This window comes from Peromyscus californicus, unplaced genomic scaffold, assembly GCF_007827085.1.
Source record: "Peromyscus californicus insignis strain IS unplaced genomic scaffold, ASM782708v3 Scaffold_3__1_contigs__length_106647218, whole genome shotgun sequence".
Lineage (NCBI taxonomy): Eukaryota > Metazoa > Chordata > Mammalia > Rodentia > Cricetidae > Peromyscus > Peromyscus californicus.
In genome coordinates, this window is record NW_026294551.1 from 3,970,005 (window position 1) to 3,989,752 (window position 19,748).

Genomic DNA, 19,748 nt, shown 5'->3' on the forward strand with positions numbered 1-19,748 from the left:
ACTACTGGTCTAGGTGATCCCCTGCCTACTCCCCCTCCACACACACACAGATGAGAAATCAAGCCCTGGTTAAGAGAAATATCCAGCCGGGCGGTGGTGGCGCACGCCTTTAATCCCAGCACTCGGGAGGCGGAGCCAGGCAGATCTCTGTGAGTTCGAGGCCAGCCTGGGCTACCAAGTGAGTTCCAGGAAAGGCGCAAAGCTACACAGAGAAACCCTGTCTCAAAAAACCAAAAAAAAAAAAAAAAAAAAAAAAAAAAAAAAAAAAAAAGAGAAATATCTAGAATAATAGGCTACTTAGGGCAAAGTCAGCATGAAAACCTAGATCTCATCCAGGTGTCAGCTCCCACACAGGAAGCATGGTGAAACAGTGATCTGGCCAGGGCTTGTATCAGGCTGGGGAGAGTAGCAATTCATTGTATCCAGCCTAGAATAGTGGGTTTATAGAGGCAGCTCCAGCCAGGGGACGAAGAGTGGTCAGAGGACAAAGAAATCAGTCTAAATAAAGGGAGGATTCTGGGACTGGAGAGATGTTCAACAGTTAGTAGCCCATACTTCTCTCACAGAGTACCAGAGTTTGGTTCCCAGAAACTTAGAGTTGCCTGTAATTCCAGCACTAAAAGGGGATAGGACACTTCTGGCCTCCAATGGCACCTACACTCACACAGAAATATATATATAAAACTTAAAATAATAAAAGTAAATCTTTAATAAATTAAGCAAAAGCCAGTGGAGCACACACACCTTTAATCCCAGCACTCGGGAGGCAGAGGCAGGCGGATCTCTGTGAGCTCAAGGCCAGCCTGGGCTACAGATAGAGATCTAGGACAGCCAGGGCTACACAGAGAAACCCTGTCTCGAAAAGCAAAAACAAAAAAAAAATTAAGAGAACGTTTCTTTTTTCTTTACCGTTTATGTGTGTTTTCATCTGTGAGTATATGACATGTGTGTGCAGGTGCCCTTAGAGGTCAAAAAGTCCTGCGGAGTTGGTGTTACAGGAGGTTTTGAGCCAGTGTGTAGGCGCTGGGAAGTCCTGGGCAAGAACAAGCCCTCTGAACCTCTCTAGCTCTAAAGGGGGCATTTTTATAGCTAGACATAGGCATAGGCTAACAGGATTTCCTACGCGGTCCCGGACATTTTCCATGATCCTCCAATCTCAGCCACTTCAGAGGGTGAAGTGACTTTTGCTTTATTTATCTACAGACAGAATATCTTGTGTCCCAAGGACGACTTTTAAGTTCTCATCATCCCGGCCGCCACTCCTCAGAATTGCAGTAACTGCATTCTTGTGCCGCCACGCCTGGTTCAGGCAGTGAAGGATGGAACCCGGGGCCTCATCCCAAGCCCCGCTTGCTGGTCTTTTTCAAAAGGACACCAGCAGCCAAGAAATTAACAAATGGTGAAATCTTCAAAGACTCGGTCCCAGGATGGCCAGGCTTGCACTCTCTGTACCGGCGTCACTGCAGAGCCTTCAGCCCTGTGCGTAGCCGGTACCCAGCTTCCAACCATTCACGGTCTAGCGCAGGCCTGCGCAATCGCGGGGTCAGGCACGCAGGCGGAAGTGACGCCACCTCACCTACTCCGCGGGAACCGCGCCAGGCCGCAGCCGAGTCTCCGGACTCCAGGGTGCTTCCGGAGCTTTTAGCGCTGCGCGCTTGCGTCATCGCGTAGACTGGCAGGGCTGCGGGACGGAGGGGTGACGTGTGAGTCGCGAATAGCAGAGGAGGGCGGGTCCAGGGCGAGGATTAGGAGTTAGCCCCGCCTCTTAAAGGAAACCGTACCTCTCCTCGCGGCCTCGGGGCGCACTCTGCAGTGTGGCTCCTTTAAAGGTCGTGATGACACGTGTGTGAGGCTCCGGAGGCCCGGATGGTGCGCGTGCGGGCCCGGCCCGGAGCGGACGCTAGAGCTGCGCCGGCCTTCCGCGGGCCGCCGAGAGGCCTGTGAGGTTGAGGTCGAACACGGCGGAGCGCAGGTGAATCGGCCAGGCTTGGGACGAGGGCGGGCGGGAGGTGTGCGTTTCCACCCGCGGGGCTTAGGGACTCCAGAGAAGGCTGACAGGTGCGTGGCCGGCGAGGGCGACCGGGACCCGAGGAGGACGGACTAGGGACGTGAGGACCTGGGCTTCCCGGGGAGGACAGGGGATGCAAGCGGCATAGGGAACACGGAGGAGGGATGGGGTGTGAGGAGCGTGGAGGAACAAGGGATGCCGGAGACCGAGGAAGGGGCAGGTGATGCGAGGGACGCCTGCGAACCCTAGCGTGACCTGGTCATTGCATCAGTCGCTCTGCATCCCGGGGTTCTTCCGGAACTTGGGGTCACAGGGATCTGAGTGACCCCGAGGTTGCACTCTCGGAGCGGGTTGTTCCTTAGGAGGTTCGCGGCGCTGCAAACCTCCGCGTGGTCAGGCAGAACTGAAGTCCAGCTTGTAGTCTAGGGCGGGGACAGATCCTTAACGCGGATCCACACCGAATTGTAATAGCAGGTCAGCATTCTAACCAAAATGCCCATTTCTTCTGGTGTATGAGAGTGCGTGTGTGTGTGTGTGTGTGTGTGTGTGTGTGTGTGTGTGTGTGTGTGTGTGTATGTGCGCGTGGGTGCGTGCGCGCGCGCTTATGCGCGCCCTCGCGCGCCTGCCTGCGTCTGTGGCGTATCCCTTAGGGATGGAGATGGTAGAATAGCATCCTAAAACAGGGAGAGATGTACCCCGGCACCTTCATTGTCTGGCTTAGGAATGGATGCCAAACAGACGTGTATTTCAGCTGTTCCTGGCTAGGAATGCTCTGCTATAGAGCCTTGGAGGCCCCAGCCCTGTCCCTCTTCTCCCGCAGCTTGTAACTGACCCCGTGAGTCTTAAGTGAGGTTTTCTTGGGAAACGGTTTAAGAGGGAAATGCTTTGTTTAAATGGTGTCTGTCTGGATGGAGGAGCCAGGCTTGAGTTACAGAGTTAGGTATATATATTGAGGGCACAGAGTACCCTAGACCTTCAGAGACCTGGGTAGGCAGTGCATCCCTCAGCCTCAGGGTCACACATGCATATCAGAGGACTTGCTGGGAATCACAAGAGCGTTTCCTTGGTTCCTACATCACGCAGCTGTATCTTTCAGGTAGAATTGTATAGACTTTACTGTCACAACTTCAAAAATTATCCTGACTGAATGAACCTGACTTAAGTGTAAGGTGCTTATGACTTTGGTCGTGCTTGGACCATGTTAGGTCAGGACAAAGTTCTCACCTCCCTGTGGGAAGGTATGAGTGATTTTGGAAGTGATGTTGATGGAGCTCTCGGAAGACAGGCTGGCTTCCTTCTGCAGCTTGAGAACATTCTGTTGGGGGTGGGAGTATTGGTTAGATGGAGTGGAAGTTCTGAGGCATTCTGTAACAGAACCTAGGAATGGGCAGACAGTCATTAAGCCTGTCAGTGGTGTATTGTGCTGATGTGCTGTCCTTTGAATCTGTGTGTGTTTGAATAGATGGAAAATGCCTTTACTTTGTGTGATCAGGTGGACTGTAGGTGGGAACTGAAGAAAGGGTTTATAGTTAGTAAAATGTCATGGTTATTTTCTTAAAAAGAAAAAACCGGCTAATGAAATTAAAAAAAAGTTTGAGATTTTTATCAATTATTCTTATTGACTCATAGTCTTTGGACCTGATATTCAGACTGAAGTTGCCCCAGGGGTGTGAGAAGTGTGAGTGAGGATCGTGGTGTAGAGCAGGGGGGTAGTGCGTTCATGTCATAAATTTAGTGATCTGTTAGCACAGCTGTCCTCTGGACTCACTGTGAATTCAACACAGAGCTTTTTTTTTTTTTTAAAGACAAAGTCTTGCTACGTAGCCCAGGCTGGCCTTGAATGCTTGCTCCTCCTGCCTCCGCTTCTTGAATGTTGGGATTATGGGCATGCATCTTTGGGCTTGGCTTCCTTTGACAATAGTGGTGCCGCTTTCCTGGTACAAGGTCACAGTTCACACAAATCGGGTAAAGGGACAGCGGGAGAAGCCAGCCGTGGGTGACAGTCTCGCTGCTCATCCTCCAGGTGCTGGTGCCTATTCTGGACTCTACACTTGGCAGTGTTGGTGACTGAGCAGGCTGAAGTCCAGGGGAGCACCTGCCGGGTCAGTTCCGTGCCTGCCTTGAGAATCTGATTCCCTGCTGCAGAGAAAAGCAGCACCCAGGCTCAGACACCCCAGGTGAGCCCCGGAGGTTTCCTTGTCTCTTTCTTCCAGAGGCCAGAGGCTGGGAATGACTGTCCTGTGGGTGAAAGTCCTGGTGAGTCCCCACCGCAGACGACTTTGTGATTCTTGTGTCAGAGGACTTGATGCTTGCTTTTGTTTCTAATTTTACTTGTTTTGGGGTACACCTGTGTAACTGCTTCTTGGATAGTCAGAGTAGTGGGTGCCATCTGTCCGATGTGAACGAGCAGTTTCAGGGATGTATTTTTATAAATGTGACTCAAACAGCTAATGGTGGCCAGGTGGGTTGAGAGTTAGGAGGTAGGGCAGGATGGGGTTACGGGTGTGGCAGTCAGGTGATGGAGGGGCTCATCTTCGTTACAGTGTCTGTGCTGTTGTCCTCTGGGCCTCTGTTAGGGACTCCGGTGCAGCAGGCTTCCCAGTTAGACTCTGAGCATTGGGGCTGTGCGAAGATAAAGAACACACAGGTCTGCCACTCTTGGAGCCAATGTCCCTGCTGCCCACTTAGCTTTTCTTCTCAAGCTGTTCACTCAGGGATAGAGAGCTTGTGTGCGTGTGTGTGTCTCTGTGTGTGTGTCTGTCTGTCTGTCTATGTCTGTGTGTGTGTCTGAGACATGGTCATACTCTGTAGCCCAGGCTGGCCTGGAATTCGCAGTTGTCGTTCTGCCTCAACTTCCCAAGTGCTGGGAGTAAGCCATGCTCAGCTAAGAAAGAGTCTGTATGTCCACTGCCCACTAGAAACAGAATGGCCAGATGCAATGTCAAAGTTCACAGCAGCTACATGAGAAAAATAAAAAGGTAAAATTGATTTTTATGATATGTTTTATTTGAACTAATTTATGTAAGATATTGTTGTTTCAACACTTGCCAGGTGAGAGATGGAGATGCCTTGTGTTGTTTTCTTAAAGTAGGCCATGGAAACCTGATGGTGAATCTTTGTAGCTCTTGGCCTGAACCAGGCTTGTTTCACATGCTCAGTATCGAATGTGGCCCCTGGCCTCTGTAGAAGAACATAGAGAGGCCTGTGCAGATGTGCCTGGCCATCTGACTTATATGCTGATTCATTCGTGGGTGTGTGTGTATGTGTGTGTGTGTGTGTGTGTGTGTGTGTGTATGGTTAATTTTTGGTTTAAGAAAGTGTCTCAGCCAGGTGGTGGTGGCGCACGCCTTTAATCCCAGCACTTGGGAGGCAGAGCCAGGCGGATCTCTGTGAGTTCGAGGCCAGCCTGGGCTACCAAGTGAGTTCCAGGAAAGACGCAAAGCTACACAGAGAAACCCTGTCTCGAAAAACCAAAAAAAAAAAAAAAAAAAAAGAAAGTGTCTCTCTGGGGCTGGAGAGATGTCTCTGGTTAAGAGCACTGGCTGGTTTTCTAGAGAACCTGGGTTCAGTTTCGAGCACCCACATGGCAGTTCACAACTGTAACTCCAGTTCCAGGGGATCTATTGCACTGGGCAGGCAAGTAACTCATACACATAAAATTTAATAAATCTTGAGAGAGAGAAAGAGTCTCACTATGTAGCCCTGGCTGGCCTGAAACTCTGTATAAAGCAGGCTGATCTCCAATTGACTGAGATCCACATAGATTTGCCTCCCAAGTGCTAGGACTAAAGGTGTGTGGACTACTCCCAGACAAGAGTTTTGTTTTTTTTTTAATGTTTATTTTTAATTATAGATATGTGTGTTTATGTCCACGTGAGTGCAAGTGCCTGTGAATTCTAGAAGAGGGTATTGGATCCCCTGGATCTGGCTGTAGATGGTTGTAAGTTGCCTGACATGAGTGCTGGGAACCGCACTTGGCTCCTCTTCAAGAGCAGTGCGTACACTGAGCCGTCTCTGCAACCCCCGCCCCAGTTCATTTTTCACATTTGTGGCTGGTAACCAGAGTATGAGCATCAGCCATCCACTGTCTTTTAAATAGTTTCAGGAAATAATGCTGATTGGCACATGCAGCGCTGCTTGCTCTGCCTTTGACTGCCCCTGTACTCTTGGGTAGCTATCCTGATGGCTGCTGTGTATAGTGAGCAAGCAGAAGTCATGTGCTTGTTCTGGGAATAGCTGTTTATGGCTCTGGGGGTCCTTCCCACCCCACAGGAATGCACCATGCCAATAGTCGATAAGCTGAAGGAGGCTCTCAAGCCTGGCCGCAAGGACTCAGCAGAGGATGGGGACCTGGGCAAGCTGCTGGCCGCCTCTGCCAAGAAGGTCCTTTTGCAGAGGATTGAATTCGAACCTGCCAGCAAGAGCTTCTCCTACCAGCTAGAGTCCTTGAAGAGCAAATACGTGCTGCTGAACTCCAGGGCCGAGGGAGCTAGTCGCCACAAGAGTGGAGATGAGCTGCAGGCCAGGAAACCAGGTACTGGGGTAGCCCTGAGTTGGCAGCTGGAGTAGTTTTGGGCTTCCAGGAGTCACTGGGCTATAGTAATAGATGTCATGATACAAGGTGAGTAGGAAGGATGTCTGTGTACTTGAACATCCCTTGAATGTGACCCCTTCTTTAATGAGGTCAGAAAGCAGGTCCTAGGGGCCAAGGAAACGGCTCAGCTAATGAAAGCATTATCTTTGTGAGTCTGCAACTCGAGCCAGCACAAATGGATTTGTGCTCCATTGTCCCTGTAACCCCAGCACACCTGCAGTGAGGTGGGAGGAGGAGACGAGAGGGTCACCAGGAAGCTCGTGGACAGCTAGCCTGGAGTGTGCACCCAGCAGAGAAAGAACAGCAGACACTGCCCCAGCCTGGTGGGAGGTGAAGAGCTGACTCCTAGAAGCTGTCCTCTGACCCCAACACACCGCCATCTTACTCTCATGTACACCCACACACAGTTAATTGGGGGGAAAAGGGTAGGGGTTGAAAATACAGAAGTAGGGTGGGTTCCTTAGTGCACAGTATGGCACAGAGCTAGGACCTGCTGCATCTTATCCACAGGGGCTTGACCTCTGGACTGAGCATGGAAGGGCCCCGGGATGACCTGGTCTCATCTTTTTCTCTTCTAGGCACTGAGCGTGTGTCTGGAAGTGGAGGTGATGGAGTCCCCGCCCCACAGAAAGTGCTCTTCCCTATGGAGAGACTGTCTCTAAGATGGGAGCGCGTTTTCCGTGTTGGTGCAGGGCTGCACAACCTGGGTAACACCTGCTTCCTGAACTCCACCATCCAGTGCTTGACCTACACACCACCTCTGGCCAACTACCTGCTCTCCAAAGAGCACGCACGGAGCTGTGAGTGGGGCTTACGGTGGGCTTTGCTGTGAGTCAGCTGAGCAGGCAGCCCCCTCACTTTAACACCAGCTAGACAAACCCCTGTGCTTGAGGGCCGTCCTTCTGTCTGTCTGACAGTTAAAGGGAAGCGAATAGAACATGGTGATTGACACAGCGAGGAGAATTTCACCTGCTCTAGGATGGGCCATGCATCAGTTTCACTCAGGCAGGGTCATGCTCTCTAGAGAGAATGGTTTTTAAACGATACCTCCATACAGTGTCTGTCCAACTGTCTTATGTACGTACGGAACCAATGTGTTTTATATACATTGCAAAACATACCCCAAAGCAGAAATTAAAACTGAGTGAAGTAGCTGGAGCAGTGAGACTTGCCAGAGCTAGCTCATGCTGTTTCCTCAGTAGCTCTTCTAGTGAACAGAAAGATGACACTCACAAGCTTATGCTGGGGGTTCTTAAACCTGGAGGGCAAAATCCAGGACAACATGAGAAAGAAAGATCGCCATCCTGCCTTACTAATGAACTGGTCTAAACTTGTCAGCTAAAACGAAAGCATCTGGGGCATCTGTAGAAATCCTCTGAGAAACTTGAGTTCATCCTGAGAGTGCAGGCCTTCTGTAGGGAAGCCTCCCACAGATGCTGTGGGCTCAGCATGCTGAGAGAGCCTCCCGCCTGTCTGTGCCCCAGTTCTGCTGCTAAACAGCTGTGTCTCTAGAATGTTCTATGACTTTCCTCTGCCTTCTGTCCCTGCTTTACAGAGTAATACTGACTTCCTACAGAATTTTAAGGATGGAATGAATTCTGTCAAAGGCTTGGTGTTACATCAGTTGGCATGGAGGATGTGCTATGAGTGTTCCTATCTAGGTGGTCAAGTGGTCACTCTATTAGTGAGTGAAAGGGGACCTGAACACATCGATGGCGATGACAGCAAAACCTCTTAGAGCAGTAAAGAAGGCCTTTCCCTCTGACAGGGCACAGAGAGCAGTGGAGCGCTAGTCTAGAGAGTGACCTTGTAAGTACATGCTGTGAGGTGCAATGGAGCGTGGCTGGCCGCATTACCACCTCTGTAAGACTGCTAGAAAAGGAGAGTGCTCAGCTGGGCCATGGTGGCGCTCACCTTTAATCCCAGCACAGGAGGGAGGCAGAGGCACACGGGGATCCCCGAGGCCAGCCTGAGCTACAGAGCTAGTTCTTGGACAGCCAGGGCTACACAGAGAACCCCTGTCTCAGGGGAAAAAAAGAAAAGAAAGAGAGAGAGACAGAGAGAGAGAAAGAGAAGTCATGGGCGGGAGGGTAAGGGTTAAACAGTTGAGAGTCAGTCTGGATCCTGAGGCAGAGTGGATGGGGGATGAGGAACGGTAGGAATGGTATTAATATGGCGTTGGGTTGCATGATGAGTTCAAGGACGTTCTGTTACTTAGAAGAGTGAGTGTGGCTGGGGTAGTGTCCTTGTCCGTCATGTGCGGGGTCTACGGTTTGATCTCAGGAGGGCTGGAGGTGCTGTAAGAGATTTTGGACTGTCATCTTGACCTCATGGTCTTGGCAGTAGGATCCTCCTACCCAAGCCTTACATAAGTGCTTTTTTCTGTTCTTTTCTTGTCCATTCTTTCCCTGTAGAGCTCTCCTCCATCTTTGATTGCTCCACAGGAGTCTTTTTGAGCCATTTGTCAACTTTGTGGGTTGATTTAGGTAAATGCTGTAACTGAATCCTGGTCACCTGGCACAGGTTAGCTGCAGTGTGGCATTGGCAGGCATGAAGTATCACAGCTGTGCTCTGTGTCCTCTGAGTGGGCCATTTGTCCTGTGAGCAGCACATGCCCACCCAGGAGCAGCCAGTGCTGTTGGTGAGGGTTAATACACTGGTCTCAGCTGCTGAGAGGGAAACTAATTGGTTTGGGTTGGATTTTGTGTAACAAGATTGGCTTGAAGCATCATGTTCAGGGGCTGTCTCAGAATTGAAGGTACGTCTGACAAGGCAGCTAGCAGCTAACCTGTGCCACGTAACCAAGATTCAGAGTTGTAACATCAGTCCTCACAAAGTTGACACACTCTTTTGATCCCAGAATTTATTTTCTAGGTGTGTTCCTTAGTGCCTAAGGAGATAAGTGACAGGTCCCTTCATTGCAGTAGTGGTAGGAGAAGTTAAAAGGTGGAATTAGGGTGGATAACATGGGAAGGCCTGTCTCTATTCATAGAATGTTCCATCTGTAGGGCAGGGGAAAGAACTGGGTGGGCAGCGTGGATGTTAGGAAAGCAAATTGCAGGTGTGTGGTGTAGCAGGAACGTCTCGGTGAGCCTGTTACCTCTGGCTGTGATGACATTGCGCGTGTGTGGCAGTGAGCACTCGGATTGGATCCGTCATGCCTAATTCAAGGTCCTGGTGCCTGTGGGTGAAGAATTGTGGGGAATTGGATTCTGATAATCAGTGTTTCACTTAACAGATGCCCAAAGCCAGTTGAAGCAGGGTGGGGTCATATTCTTTCTACATCTCTATTTAAAAAGTCACAGTTGTAAAGACAGGAATGTATCCTGTTCTAGTGTAGTGTCTAATGAGAAACCAGCCGGTTCGTATAGAGCAGGAGGCAGGCCATCTGGTCCGTGGCTTGCTAGTCACTAAGCTTCCGTTGGTTGAACTTCTCTAGGCTGTCATACATGGTCTGTGTTGCTTTTGCTCTGCATGTGGAATGACGTATCGTTAGGAGTTCTGGAATCACTCGCTCTAAAGTCGCTTCCTCCCCACTGCAGGCCACCAGGGGAGCTTCTGTATGCTGTGTGTCATGCAGAACCACATGGTCCAGGCCTTTGCCAACAGCGGCAATGCCATCAAGCCTGTTTCCTTCATCAGAGACCTGAAAAGTAAGAATGGATTTTTGGTTGAGTATCTGCGAAGCATTAGGTCTGTGGTTGGAGAAAGGAAGAGAAAAGCCGTGAATGACATCCCAGGGGTCCTTGTGTCTGGAAGGTTCTGTCCAGTGGTCAGACCCCAGCATGGTTGTCAGTGCAGACCCTGGGCTCAGGGTTTCACTGAAGGAAGCTTTCTGCTGGGCACTACTTGGAAGAGCAGTTAGGTTTTAGCCAGATGGAGAGCTGTGTTTGAAGTCAAGATGGGCAGGTGAGCATGAAAGCTGGGTGGGGGTGGCGGAGGAGATGCTGACGGACGGCACCAGAGGAGCCAGCTGCTGTGTGCTGTGGAGACCCTGCTTTCCGGTCACTTGGCAGAAAGGTTGTAGCACTATGACATGATGTTGGCTCTGGAGAAGTGGCCTCCGGCACTTGACCTAACACAGTCATCAACCTTCTGCATCCCTCTTCTTCCTCCAGAGATTGCCCGGCACTTCCGCTTTGGGAACCAAGAGGATGCGCATGAATTCCTGCGGTACACCATCGATGCCATGCAGAAGGCCTGCTTGAACGGTTATGCTAAGTATGTGCCGTGCCTTCCCACATGTCCTCCTGACTGAGGACCCTTCTTTATGCTGAGGGCAGCACGGCATTCTCGTGAACACAGCCAGCCTCCCTCTAGGCCATCCTCTAAGGAGGGTTTGTGTCGGTGCTCAGGCATCTGACTACCCGGTGCTCTAAAACCTGGGGGCTAAGATCTGCTGAGGGGAAGGGCTCTAGAAAATGTCTTCAGAAGTTCACCTGTAGCTGTGAACTCATCCAGCCTCTCTAACACCACTTCACGACTTTGACATAGAAAAGGAAATGAGGACACACACTGGGGGGGCCTCACACTTACAGAAGGAAGGTGGGGGTTCACACTTACAGAAGGATGGTGGGGGGTTCACACTTAGAAAGGTGTGGGCTCACACTTAGAGAAGGAAGGTGGGGTTCACACTTAGAGAAGGAAGGTGGGGGTTTACACTTAGAGAAGGAAGGTGGGGTTCACACAGAAGGAAGGTGGGACTCACACTTAGAGAAGGAAGGTGGGGTTCACACTTAGAGAAGGAAGGTGGGGTTCACACTTAGAGAAGGAAGGTGGGGTTCACACTTAGAGAAGGAAGGTGGGGTTCACACTTAGAGAAGGAAGGTGGGACTCACACTTAGAGAAGGTTAGGGCTCACACTTAGAGAAGGAAGGTGGGGGTTCACACTTAGAGAAGGAAGGTGGGGGTTCACACTTAGAGAAGGAAGGTGGGGGTTCACACTTAGAGAAGGAAGGTGGGGGTTCACACTTACAGAAGGAAGGTGGGGTTCACACTTAGAGAAGGAAGGTAGGGTTCACACTTAGAGAAGGAAGGTGGGGGCTCACACGTCTGTGAAAATGCAGAAGCATGTAGGAAAACACAGCATGTGAAAAGTTAGAATTCTGTTTGATGCTAGGTGGTTTTCTCTTTGGGTTTTGGTGTTTCAGTCAGGGCCTAACTGTGGCCTCACCTGCCTCATTTCCCAGAGCACGAGTCCAGAAGTGTGCGCCTCATGTGCACTGTTTTCCCACGTTGGAGTGTGGAACAGGGTCACTTCCCCAGCTGCTTGCCCTGTGCAGCAGGTACTCCATGTTGCTCGTTCAGAAAAGGCGGCGTTAGCTTAAGATCCCACCTGGTAACCGCATCCTTCTGGAATATCTGGAAGGTGACCTGGTGACGGAAGTGACTCTCCCTTTGACGTGCTGTTTGCTGTGATCTCTGGGGCTGCAGTTCCTGTTGCCGACTTGGCTTTGCAGGGTCTCTGGTTAGTTCTGTAACATTTTACCACAGTTCTGGTCTCTGGTGGTTTCCTGTCTGTAGGCCCAGGTCCAGTTTCACTTGGACAGGCCTCTTTATGCCATCTCCACCTTGGAAGACTGTTTCTTGATTGTTTCTTTCTGCATTTCAGTTCATGCTATTTCTTTTTCTTTCTTTCTTTCTTTTTTTGTTTTTTTTTTTTTTTTGGTTTTGGTTTTGATTTTGATTTTTTTGTAGACCAGGCAGGCTGGCCTTGAACTCAGTCAGAGGTCTGCCTGCCTCTGCCTCCTAAGTGCAGGGATTTTTTTTTTTCCTTCTTTGAGACAGGGTGTTGAGTAGCCCTTGAACTCTTGATCCTTTTGCCTCTGCCACCCAAGTGCTGAGATTATGGTGTGCGCCACCATGCCTTGGTGCCTTTTTTTTTTAAAGGATTTATTTATTTATTTTGGTTTTTCGAGACAGGGTTTCTCTGTGTAGTTTTGGAGCCTGTCCTGGATCTTGCTCTGTAGACCAGGCTAGCCTCGAACTCACAGAGATCAGCCTGGCTCTGCCTCCTGAGTGCTGGGATTAAAGGTGTGCGCCACCACCACCGGCTAGGATTTATTTTTATCATTTTTATATGTGTGTCTGTGGATGTGTGTCTGTGTGAGTGAATATCGTGTGTGTGGGTTTCCGTAGAGGCCAGAGGAGTGTGCCAGATCCACTGAAACTGGAGTTATAGGCAGTTGTAAGTCACAGGACATGGGTGCTGGGAACTGAACCAGGGTCCTCTGCAGGAGCAGTCCATCTCTCTTCATCACTGAGCCCTCCTCCAACCCCAAATGAGATCCATGTTTTAGCTTATTTTGTTTTTAGCGTGCGTTTGTTTATTTGAAGTTTTCTGTTCAGGATTCTTTTTTCTTTGTCTGTCTCGGGCTGTTTAGTTAAACTTAGACCTGGTTTTCACTCTTTCCTCTGTCCCTGGGGATGGTTTCACCTGATGGTGCCCCTTTCCGTTGGTTGCCGTTTTTTATGCAGAACGCCTGTGCATAGACTAAAGCTATCTATGATCCTTCACTCCAGAGCCCGTCTGCCCTTTGCCAACACGGGGCAGTGTGAAGCGCACCTTCTTGCATTGATGGCTTTTTCTGGAGTGGCATGTATGTCACTGCTCATAGTTTTGGACTTGGGGGCACATCCTAAGTGTCCCTTTTACCTTTCCCCATCTAGTGTCAAGATGCTTCTCTGTCCCTTTGCTTTTGCATGTTTTTGGAGCCTGCTGCCTCCACCTCCTGCAGTTCTCACAGCCCCTGTCCTTGGGCCGGGCTGGAGCTGCATCTGAGACTCTGCTCCAGCCTCTGAGCAGTAGCCGTGTGGGTTCTGACAGCTCTTGGGTTTCAGTGTACTCAAGGGCTGTGTACCTCCTAATGTGGGCAGTCCGTTGTCCCTTCTTTTGATTTATAGTGATGGTTCATATTTTTTCATTGCCTATCACTGCACAACAAAAATTTGTTCTCCAAATGTTTTGGTGATCAGTGTCTAAGAAGTTCTGAGTAAACCCTGGCACCATCATCCATTCAGAGGGCAGTGAACTGTGCAGCATGGGATATGACCGGGTGATGTCAGCCACAGGAGATGGCCTTGGGAGACCTCCACATGTAGTGCCACTCAGCGGCAGTGGCTGAGGATGCGACAGCTGGCCAGGAACAGGGGAGTCAGCAAGGGCTGGGAGCTGGCCACACCCTCCCATTGCTGTCTCTTCCATGAATACTCCAGGGCTGTAACTAGTGCAGGAGAGTGACTGTGGCAGGGTCAGCTAAGTAGAATGCTGAGGTGGAGGAACTGTGTCTTAGCCAGGCAAAGAAGGTGCTAGTCAGTGTGGCTTAGTGCTCGCTGCCCAGGTGTCTTGTTAGCAGTGTCAGGGAAGAAAGGGGGTAGGGTGGCCCTCCTCTGTCCAAGGCTCCTGCTCTCCTGTCCCTTCATGTGACAGCCAGTCAAGAGGCTTAGGATCCACAGCCCAGTGGAAGGCATGGCAAGGGCCAGTGCATGGGTCACGGGGCTGGACCTGCCTCCCAATCAAGGTTTGGGTCCTTCTATAGAGAGTGGAGAGCAGAGATGTTGTTGGGTGAAAACACTGAGGTGTTCTGTGCAGTGGTCAAGTGAAGTTGCCTGCTGAGATGGTTGTGAAGGTCGAAGGTGCTGTCGTGGGGGCCGGGCCCAAGTAGGTAGCGGTCCTGTGAGGAGGTAGGAAAGCTGCTGGGGGCTTAGGTAGGGTGACGGCATCTCACCGTCAGCTGATCTGGTGGTGACTGGAGCGGTGGGGATACTGGCTGTGAGGAGCATGCCTTGCTGTGCTGTACTGGACTGTGCTCTTCATGGCTGTGACTTTCTTTTAGATTGGATCGGCAGACACAGGCTACTACCCTGGTGCATCAGATCTTTGGAGGCTATCTCAGGTCCCGAGGTAAGCTGATGTGTTCTCCACCCTGGCTAAGAAGATCTGCACATTGAGCCAGGAAGTCCTCAGCATTCCAGACAGATGGGGCGTGCCCCAGCTGTGAGACTGTGGGCACGTGGGGGCTGGAGGTGGGTCCCAGGCCTTGTCTTTCTGCCTGGCCACCCTTGCCCACTGTAGGACTATCTCCTGAGGGAGCTGGAGAAGCACAGTGTGTGAAGTGATTATGGAACTAACTTTTCTTAGCTCTCCTCCGTCCTTGGGGTGAGGCCTGTGCTCTGCGGCAGAGAGCTTGCCCACTGGCCTGTGGTAGTGGCCAGGCAGCCAGGCAGGCAAGGCCTGATAAAAGAACCTGGCATGACCCATATCTGTGTCTCCAGTTAAGGGGATAGTCACATTTTGTGAGAGCTGAGTTGAATGTTCTAGACCTGTGGTTCTAGGTGTCTGGACCTGGGTGGTGCTCTCGTGGGTCACAGCTGCCCTCTGCCTCTGTGTTCTTTTGCAGTGAAGTGCTCTGTGTGCAAGAGCGTCTCAGACACATACGATCCCTACTTGGACATAGCCCTGGAGATTCGGGTATGCTTGGGCAGTGACCTGTGTTCCTGGGGGACAGCGAGAAGGGTGTGAGTCAGTGGGCGTGGATAAGGGGTGCTGGCTCCCCTGCGGCCCCTCTGCTGCACACAGCGCGGAGAAGTCAGCGTTTGTGATCTGTCTAGCCTTTTGCCTCTGCAAATTCTTTCCAGTTAAAGAGTAAAAGGTAAAACTGAGTTTTGTGTTCTGAGGCATCAACAGTGACAGTGCCTCACGCTGGGGCTTGAGGAGAGAATGAGTGTGACATTCTGGGGACATTATTCTCCTTTGATGTCAGCCTATCCTTGCCTTTGCTGGGACCTTGAGTTTCTGAGCCACCCCAGCTGCAGTCACAGTGAAAGTGCCTGACTCATGTAAAAGCTCTCACATGGCTGTCACCTGTCACCTCTAGAGGACACTGTCTGTTCCTTGCTCCTCTGGTGGGGGTGGGGTGGGTTAGCAAGGCCAATTTTTATGCAAGTCAGGTTTTATCACTTGCTGCCTCAGCCTGGCAAGCCCTTAAATCTGGGACTCTTGAGTCAGGCTTTTTCTTTTGCTGCTCATTCTGTTCCATTTCCGTCCTCCTCAGCAAGCTGCAAATATCGTGCGTGCTCTGGAACTTTTTGTGAAACCAGATGTCCTGAGCGGAGAGAACGCCTATATGTGTGCTAAGTAAGTGTCATTTGCTTGCAAGAAAGTGACCGTCCAGAACACTATCCATAGTGCCTGACCCTCCCTCAGGGATGTCTGCTGCTCACGTTTCCTGAGTGGCCTTCATCTGGCTCATGGACACGGTTCACCAACAGCCTGAGGCCCGTAGCTGCTGCTCACCTAGCGCCTGCCTTTGTGACAGGCTCCACATGTATTAGCATGCTGAAGAGCAGTGTGGTGTTTTCTCTGTTGTCTGCGGTGGAAACTGCGTCATAGAGAGGCAGAGGGTCTGACCGTAGTCCCCCTCAAAGGATGCAGTGGAGAACCCTCTACCCCACTGTTCTGCATCTTAAATGAGACCTGTGTGTAGCTCCTGCTTGTAGGGGTCCAGTCATCTTTCTGTCTCAGCACAGACAGTTGTCCTTATGAGGCACATCCTGGGGGTGTTGGCCTGGGGGTCACTTTAAAGCTGTGGCCACCAAAAGTACCTTCACCACGTTTTTCAGGTTTCTCCTGTCACAGCACTGTTTTGTTTTGTTTTTGGTTTTTTGGTTTTTTGTTTTGTTTTTTTGTTTGTTTGTTTTTTGTTTTGTTTTGAGGCAGGATCTCACTATGTAGTCCTGACTGGCTTCACACTCATAGATCCACCTGCTCTACCTCCTGAGTCCTGGAATTAAAGGCCAGCAACACTGCATTGGGCTTTTGTTTTGTTTTGAGACTGGGTCTCACCATGTAGCTCTGGCTGTCCTGGAACTCGCTCTGTAGACCAGGCTGGCCTCATTCACAGAGATCCTCCTGCCTCTGCCTCCTGAGTGCTGGGAATTGAAGTCATGCAGCACCATGCCCAGCTACGTTGGGCTTTGGGGTTTTTTGCTTCTATCCCTCTTTAAATTTGCTTCCCCTGGCTTGGGATGAGATTGTCTTTCATCTCAGTTTCCTGCCCATTTCTCATCGGGCTCTTTTGTGCTTCCCCCTCCTGTGGCCACATCGACACTGTGTGTTCTTCCCTGGGTTACACAAAGTCTTTTGCACCCATCACTTAGGCTTCTGGTTGAGGAGGTCTTCTTGCTTTGGGGCTTCTGATGGTCCAGCTCAGGGCATGTGGGTTTTGGTTTCAGATGCCTGTTGGCACAGGCCTTCGATAACTCGGCAGCAGGACAGCTGCCGAGCACACCAGTGGCTTTTCCATTCCCTCCTGTAGGTGTAAGAAGAAGGTTCCAGCCAGCAAGCGCTTCACCATCCACAGAACATCCAATGTCCTAACTCTGTCCCTCAAGCGCTTTGCCAACTTCAGCGGGGGGAAGATCACCAAGGTGAGTGCACCACCTGCTGACATCCGGGCTGCTCATCACAGGAGTAGGCCTTGGGAATCTGCATTTCTTTCTTTTAAAATTGTTTTATTTTGCTGGGCAGTGGTGGCGCACACTTTTAATCCCAGCACTCAGGAAGCAGAGCCAGGTGGATCTCTGAGTTCGAGGCCAGCCTGGTCTACAGAGTGAGTTCCAGGAAAGGCTCCAAAGCTACACGGAGAAACCCTGTCTCAAAAAACAAAACAAAACAAAAAAAAAAGTTTTTTATTTTATGTGTATGAGTGCTTTGCCTCCATGTTTAATCTGTGCATCGTTTTTTTTTTTTTTTGTTTGTTTGTTTTTTTGGTTTTTCGAGACAGGGTTTCTCTGTGTAGCTTTGCGCCTTTCCTGGATCTCGCTTTGTAGACCAGTCTGGCCTCGAACTCACAGAGATCCACCTGCCTCTGCCTCCCGAGTGCTGGGATTAAAGGCGTGCGCCACCACCGCCCGGCCTGTGCATCGTTTGTAAGCCTGGTGTCCTCAGAGGCCAGAAGGAGGTGTTAGATCCCCCTGGAAATGTAGTTACAGATGTTTGTGAGCTGCATGTGGTTGCTGGGAATTGAACCTGAGTCCTCTGCCAGAACAGCCAGTGCTCTTAACTGCTGAGCCATCTCTCCAGTCCCCCCCCCCCCTTTTTTTTTGAGACAGTCTTTCTTTGTAGCCCTGGCTGTCCTCAAACTCAGATCCTCATGCCTCTGCCTCCCAAGTTCTGGGGTTAAAGGTGTGCTCCACCACTGCCTGGCTATAGAAGCTCTATCAAATCTTGAATCTCTAAGAGGATTTATTACAAGAAATTGTCTAGGACTGATGAGATGGTCCAGTGTGTAAAGGCACCAACCACCAAGCCTGATGACCTGGGCTTGATTCCTGGGACCTACTTGGTATAAAGAGAGAACTGACTCCTGAAACTTGTCTTCTGGCTCCACACGAGGGCTGTACCATATACATACCCATATAGAGAAATGTAATGAAAGAACTAAACACAACGCTCTTGAGCTGGACAGTGCAGACACGGTGGGTGGGTTAGTGCTGCCGCGGCGTCCTGAGGAGCTGAGGTTTCCTGTGAGCCCTTGGCAGGACTTCAGAGGACTCCAGTCTGTGAACCATTAGTTCTGTTTGGATCCGAAGACTCTGCATTATAACAAAGTTGGGTCAGGCCGTGAACCCATTGTGTATATATTGGCTTATGAGATTTTGTCATAGAAAGACATAGAAAAAGCTGGGTCAGGTGACACATGCCTGTAATCCCAGCACCTGGGAGATGGAGATGGAGGAGTTACGAGATCATGGCCAGCCTGACATAGTGCGTTGGAGTCTGTCCTAAGGCACATAGTGAAGATTGGTCAAAGCAAACATTTCGTGGATGTAAATGACCCTTATTCTCCTGAGGGAGTGTTACTTGCTTTCCTTTTTAAATAGGATGTTGGCTATCCTGAGTTCCTGAACATCCGCCCATACATGTCGCAGAGCAGTGGTGACCCTGTCATGTATGGGCTCTATGCTGTCCTGGTGCACTCAGGCTATAGCTGCCACGCTGGGCACTACTACTGCTATGTGAAGGTGAGTGTTGACCTGACTGCTGAGCTCATCTGTGGTGGCAGGTGAGCTTGTGCTGCCTTTGGTGCAAGTGGCCAGTGCCCATAAAATCTAAATGAGGCCACTGGACTTTTTGTTTTGTGTTTTTTTTGGTAAACAGCAGTGCTTTGCATTTGTGTTTTGTTCCTCCTTTCCATGAATGTATAGAAAAGATGTGTTTTATACCCTGGTCCTGGGGCCAGCAAAATATCTCAGCAGGTTAAAAATGCTCACCACCAACCTCACCACCCAAGTTCATCCCAGGGACCCACAAAGTGCGAGAGCAGACCTAACTCCATTAAGTTGTCCTCTGACCTCCACACTTGAATTGTGGCACGTGCACTTGCCGTCCCCCCAGTAAATAAGTAAATAAATGTAAATTTTAGGAGTTTTTTAAGACCCACTAATGGATATGGTAAACAATGCCTTTGTAATTCCAGTATTCTGGAAGGTTGAGACTTTAAGCTCAGCTGAAAACACTTAGTGCGCCTCTGTCTCAGAATCGAAGAGAAGTGTGGCTTGTGGCCCATCTGTTGATTGCTGTTTCCTGTAACCATCCCCTCCCCTTGCTGCTCAGGCTAGCAATGGACAGTGGTACCAGATGAACGACTCGTTGGTCCATTCCAGCAACGTCAAGGTGGTTCTGAACCAGCAGGCCTATGTGCTCTTCTACCTGCGGTGAGGACCCCCACCCTCCCTAGAATTGCCGTGCCCTAGAGCACGTTCTGCGTGAGCCAGGGCTGCTCCACAGCCCTTTCCTGTACATAAGCTCCTGGGGTTTGCTGGAGGGGAGATACTTGAGCAGACCATCCCCAGGCACATGTAAGGAGCTTGTGTCCTGGGAAGGACCTTTCAGCCGAGCCTCCTGGGAGGTGGGGGAAGGCTGGATGGCAGTGAGGGAGGGCTCTGACAGCCTACAGCATTGGGTAGGTGATTGTTACTTATGCTGTTGCCTTAATGAGGCCTTTGCCTTAGTGTGGCAGTAGCCTGGACAACTTCCTCTGGTGAAGTGACCCATTTCACATTGGGGATGGGCATGCAGCAGATCTTAGGAAGCCACCAGGAGACTGACTGTCCCTGGGGTGTTCTTGTCACTTGGTGCCACCC

The 19,748-nt window shown here is 50.5% G+C and overlaps 1 protein-coding gene and 1 long non-coding RNA gene across 7 annotated transcripts in view; one reads left to right on the forward strand and one right to left on the reverse strand.

Annotated features, from left to right (window-relative positions):
• Positions 1 to 691: 691 nt before the first annotated feature.
• Positions 692 to 1,893, reverse strand: LOC128121502 (uncharacterized). Its single transcript, XR_008222209.1, has 2 exons — positions 1,782 to 1,893; positions 692 to 1,681 (listed from the first exon to the last, which is right to left on the reverse strand). It is a non-coding gene; the product is annotated as an uncharacterized LOC128121502 (long non-coding RNA).
• Positions 1,861 to 19,748, forward strand: part of Usp36 (ubiquitin specific peptidase 36) — a 31,536-nt gene continuing 13,648 nt past the window's right edge. For 4 of the 6 annotated variants that reach the window (XM_052756228.1, XM_052756226.1, XM_052756231.1 and 1 more), the window contains exons 1-13: positions 1,861 to 1,972; positions 4,032 to 4,185; positions 4,820 to 4,986; positions 6,281 to 6,542; positions 7,181 to 7,402; positions 10,145 to 10,255; positions 10,721 to 10,823; positions 14,438 to 14,505; positions 15,002 to 15,072; positions 15,656 to 15,738; positions 16,919 to 17,030; positions 18,486 to 18,626; positions 19,219 to 19,319. In XM_052756228.1, the coding sequence (XP_052612188.1) occupies positions 4,942 to 4,986; positions 6,281 to 6,542; positions 7,181 to 7,402; positions 10,145 to 10,255; positions 10,721 to 10,823; positions 14,438 to 14,505; positions 15,002 to 15,072; positions 15,656 to 15,738; positions 16,919 to 17,030; positions 18,486 to 18,626; positions 19,219 to 19,319 (1,319 nt within the window). In that variant the 5' untranslated portion in view covers positions 1,861 to 1,972; positions 4,032 to 4,185; positions 4,820 to 4,941. Of the gene's footprint in view, positions 2,059 to 4,031; positions 4,186 to 4,819; positions 4,987 to 6,280; positions 6,543 to 7,180; positions 7,403 to 10,144; positions 10,256 to 10,720; positions 10,824 to 14,437; positions 14,506 to 15,001; positions 15,073 to 15,655; positions 15,739 to 16,918; positions 17,031 to 18,485; positions 18,627 to 19,218; positions 19,320 to 19,748 lie in introns of all 6 variants that reach the window. The other 2 variants (XM_052756227.1, XM_052756229.1) reach the window with 2 other exon arrangements.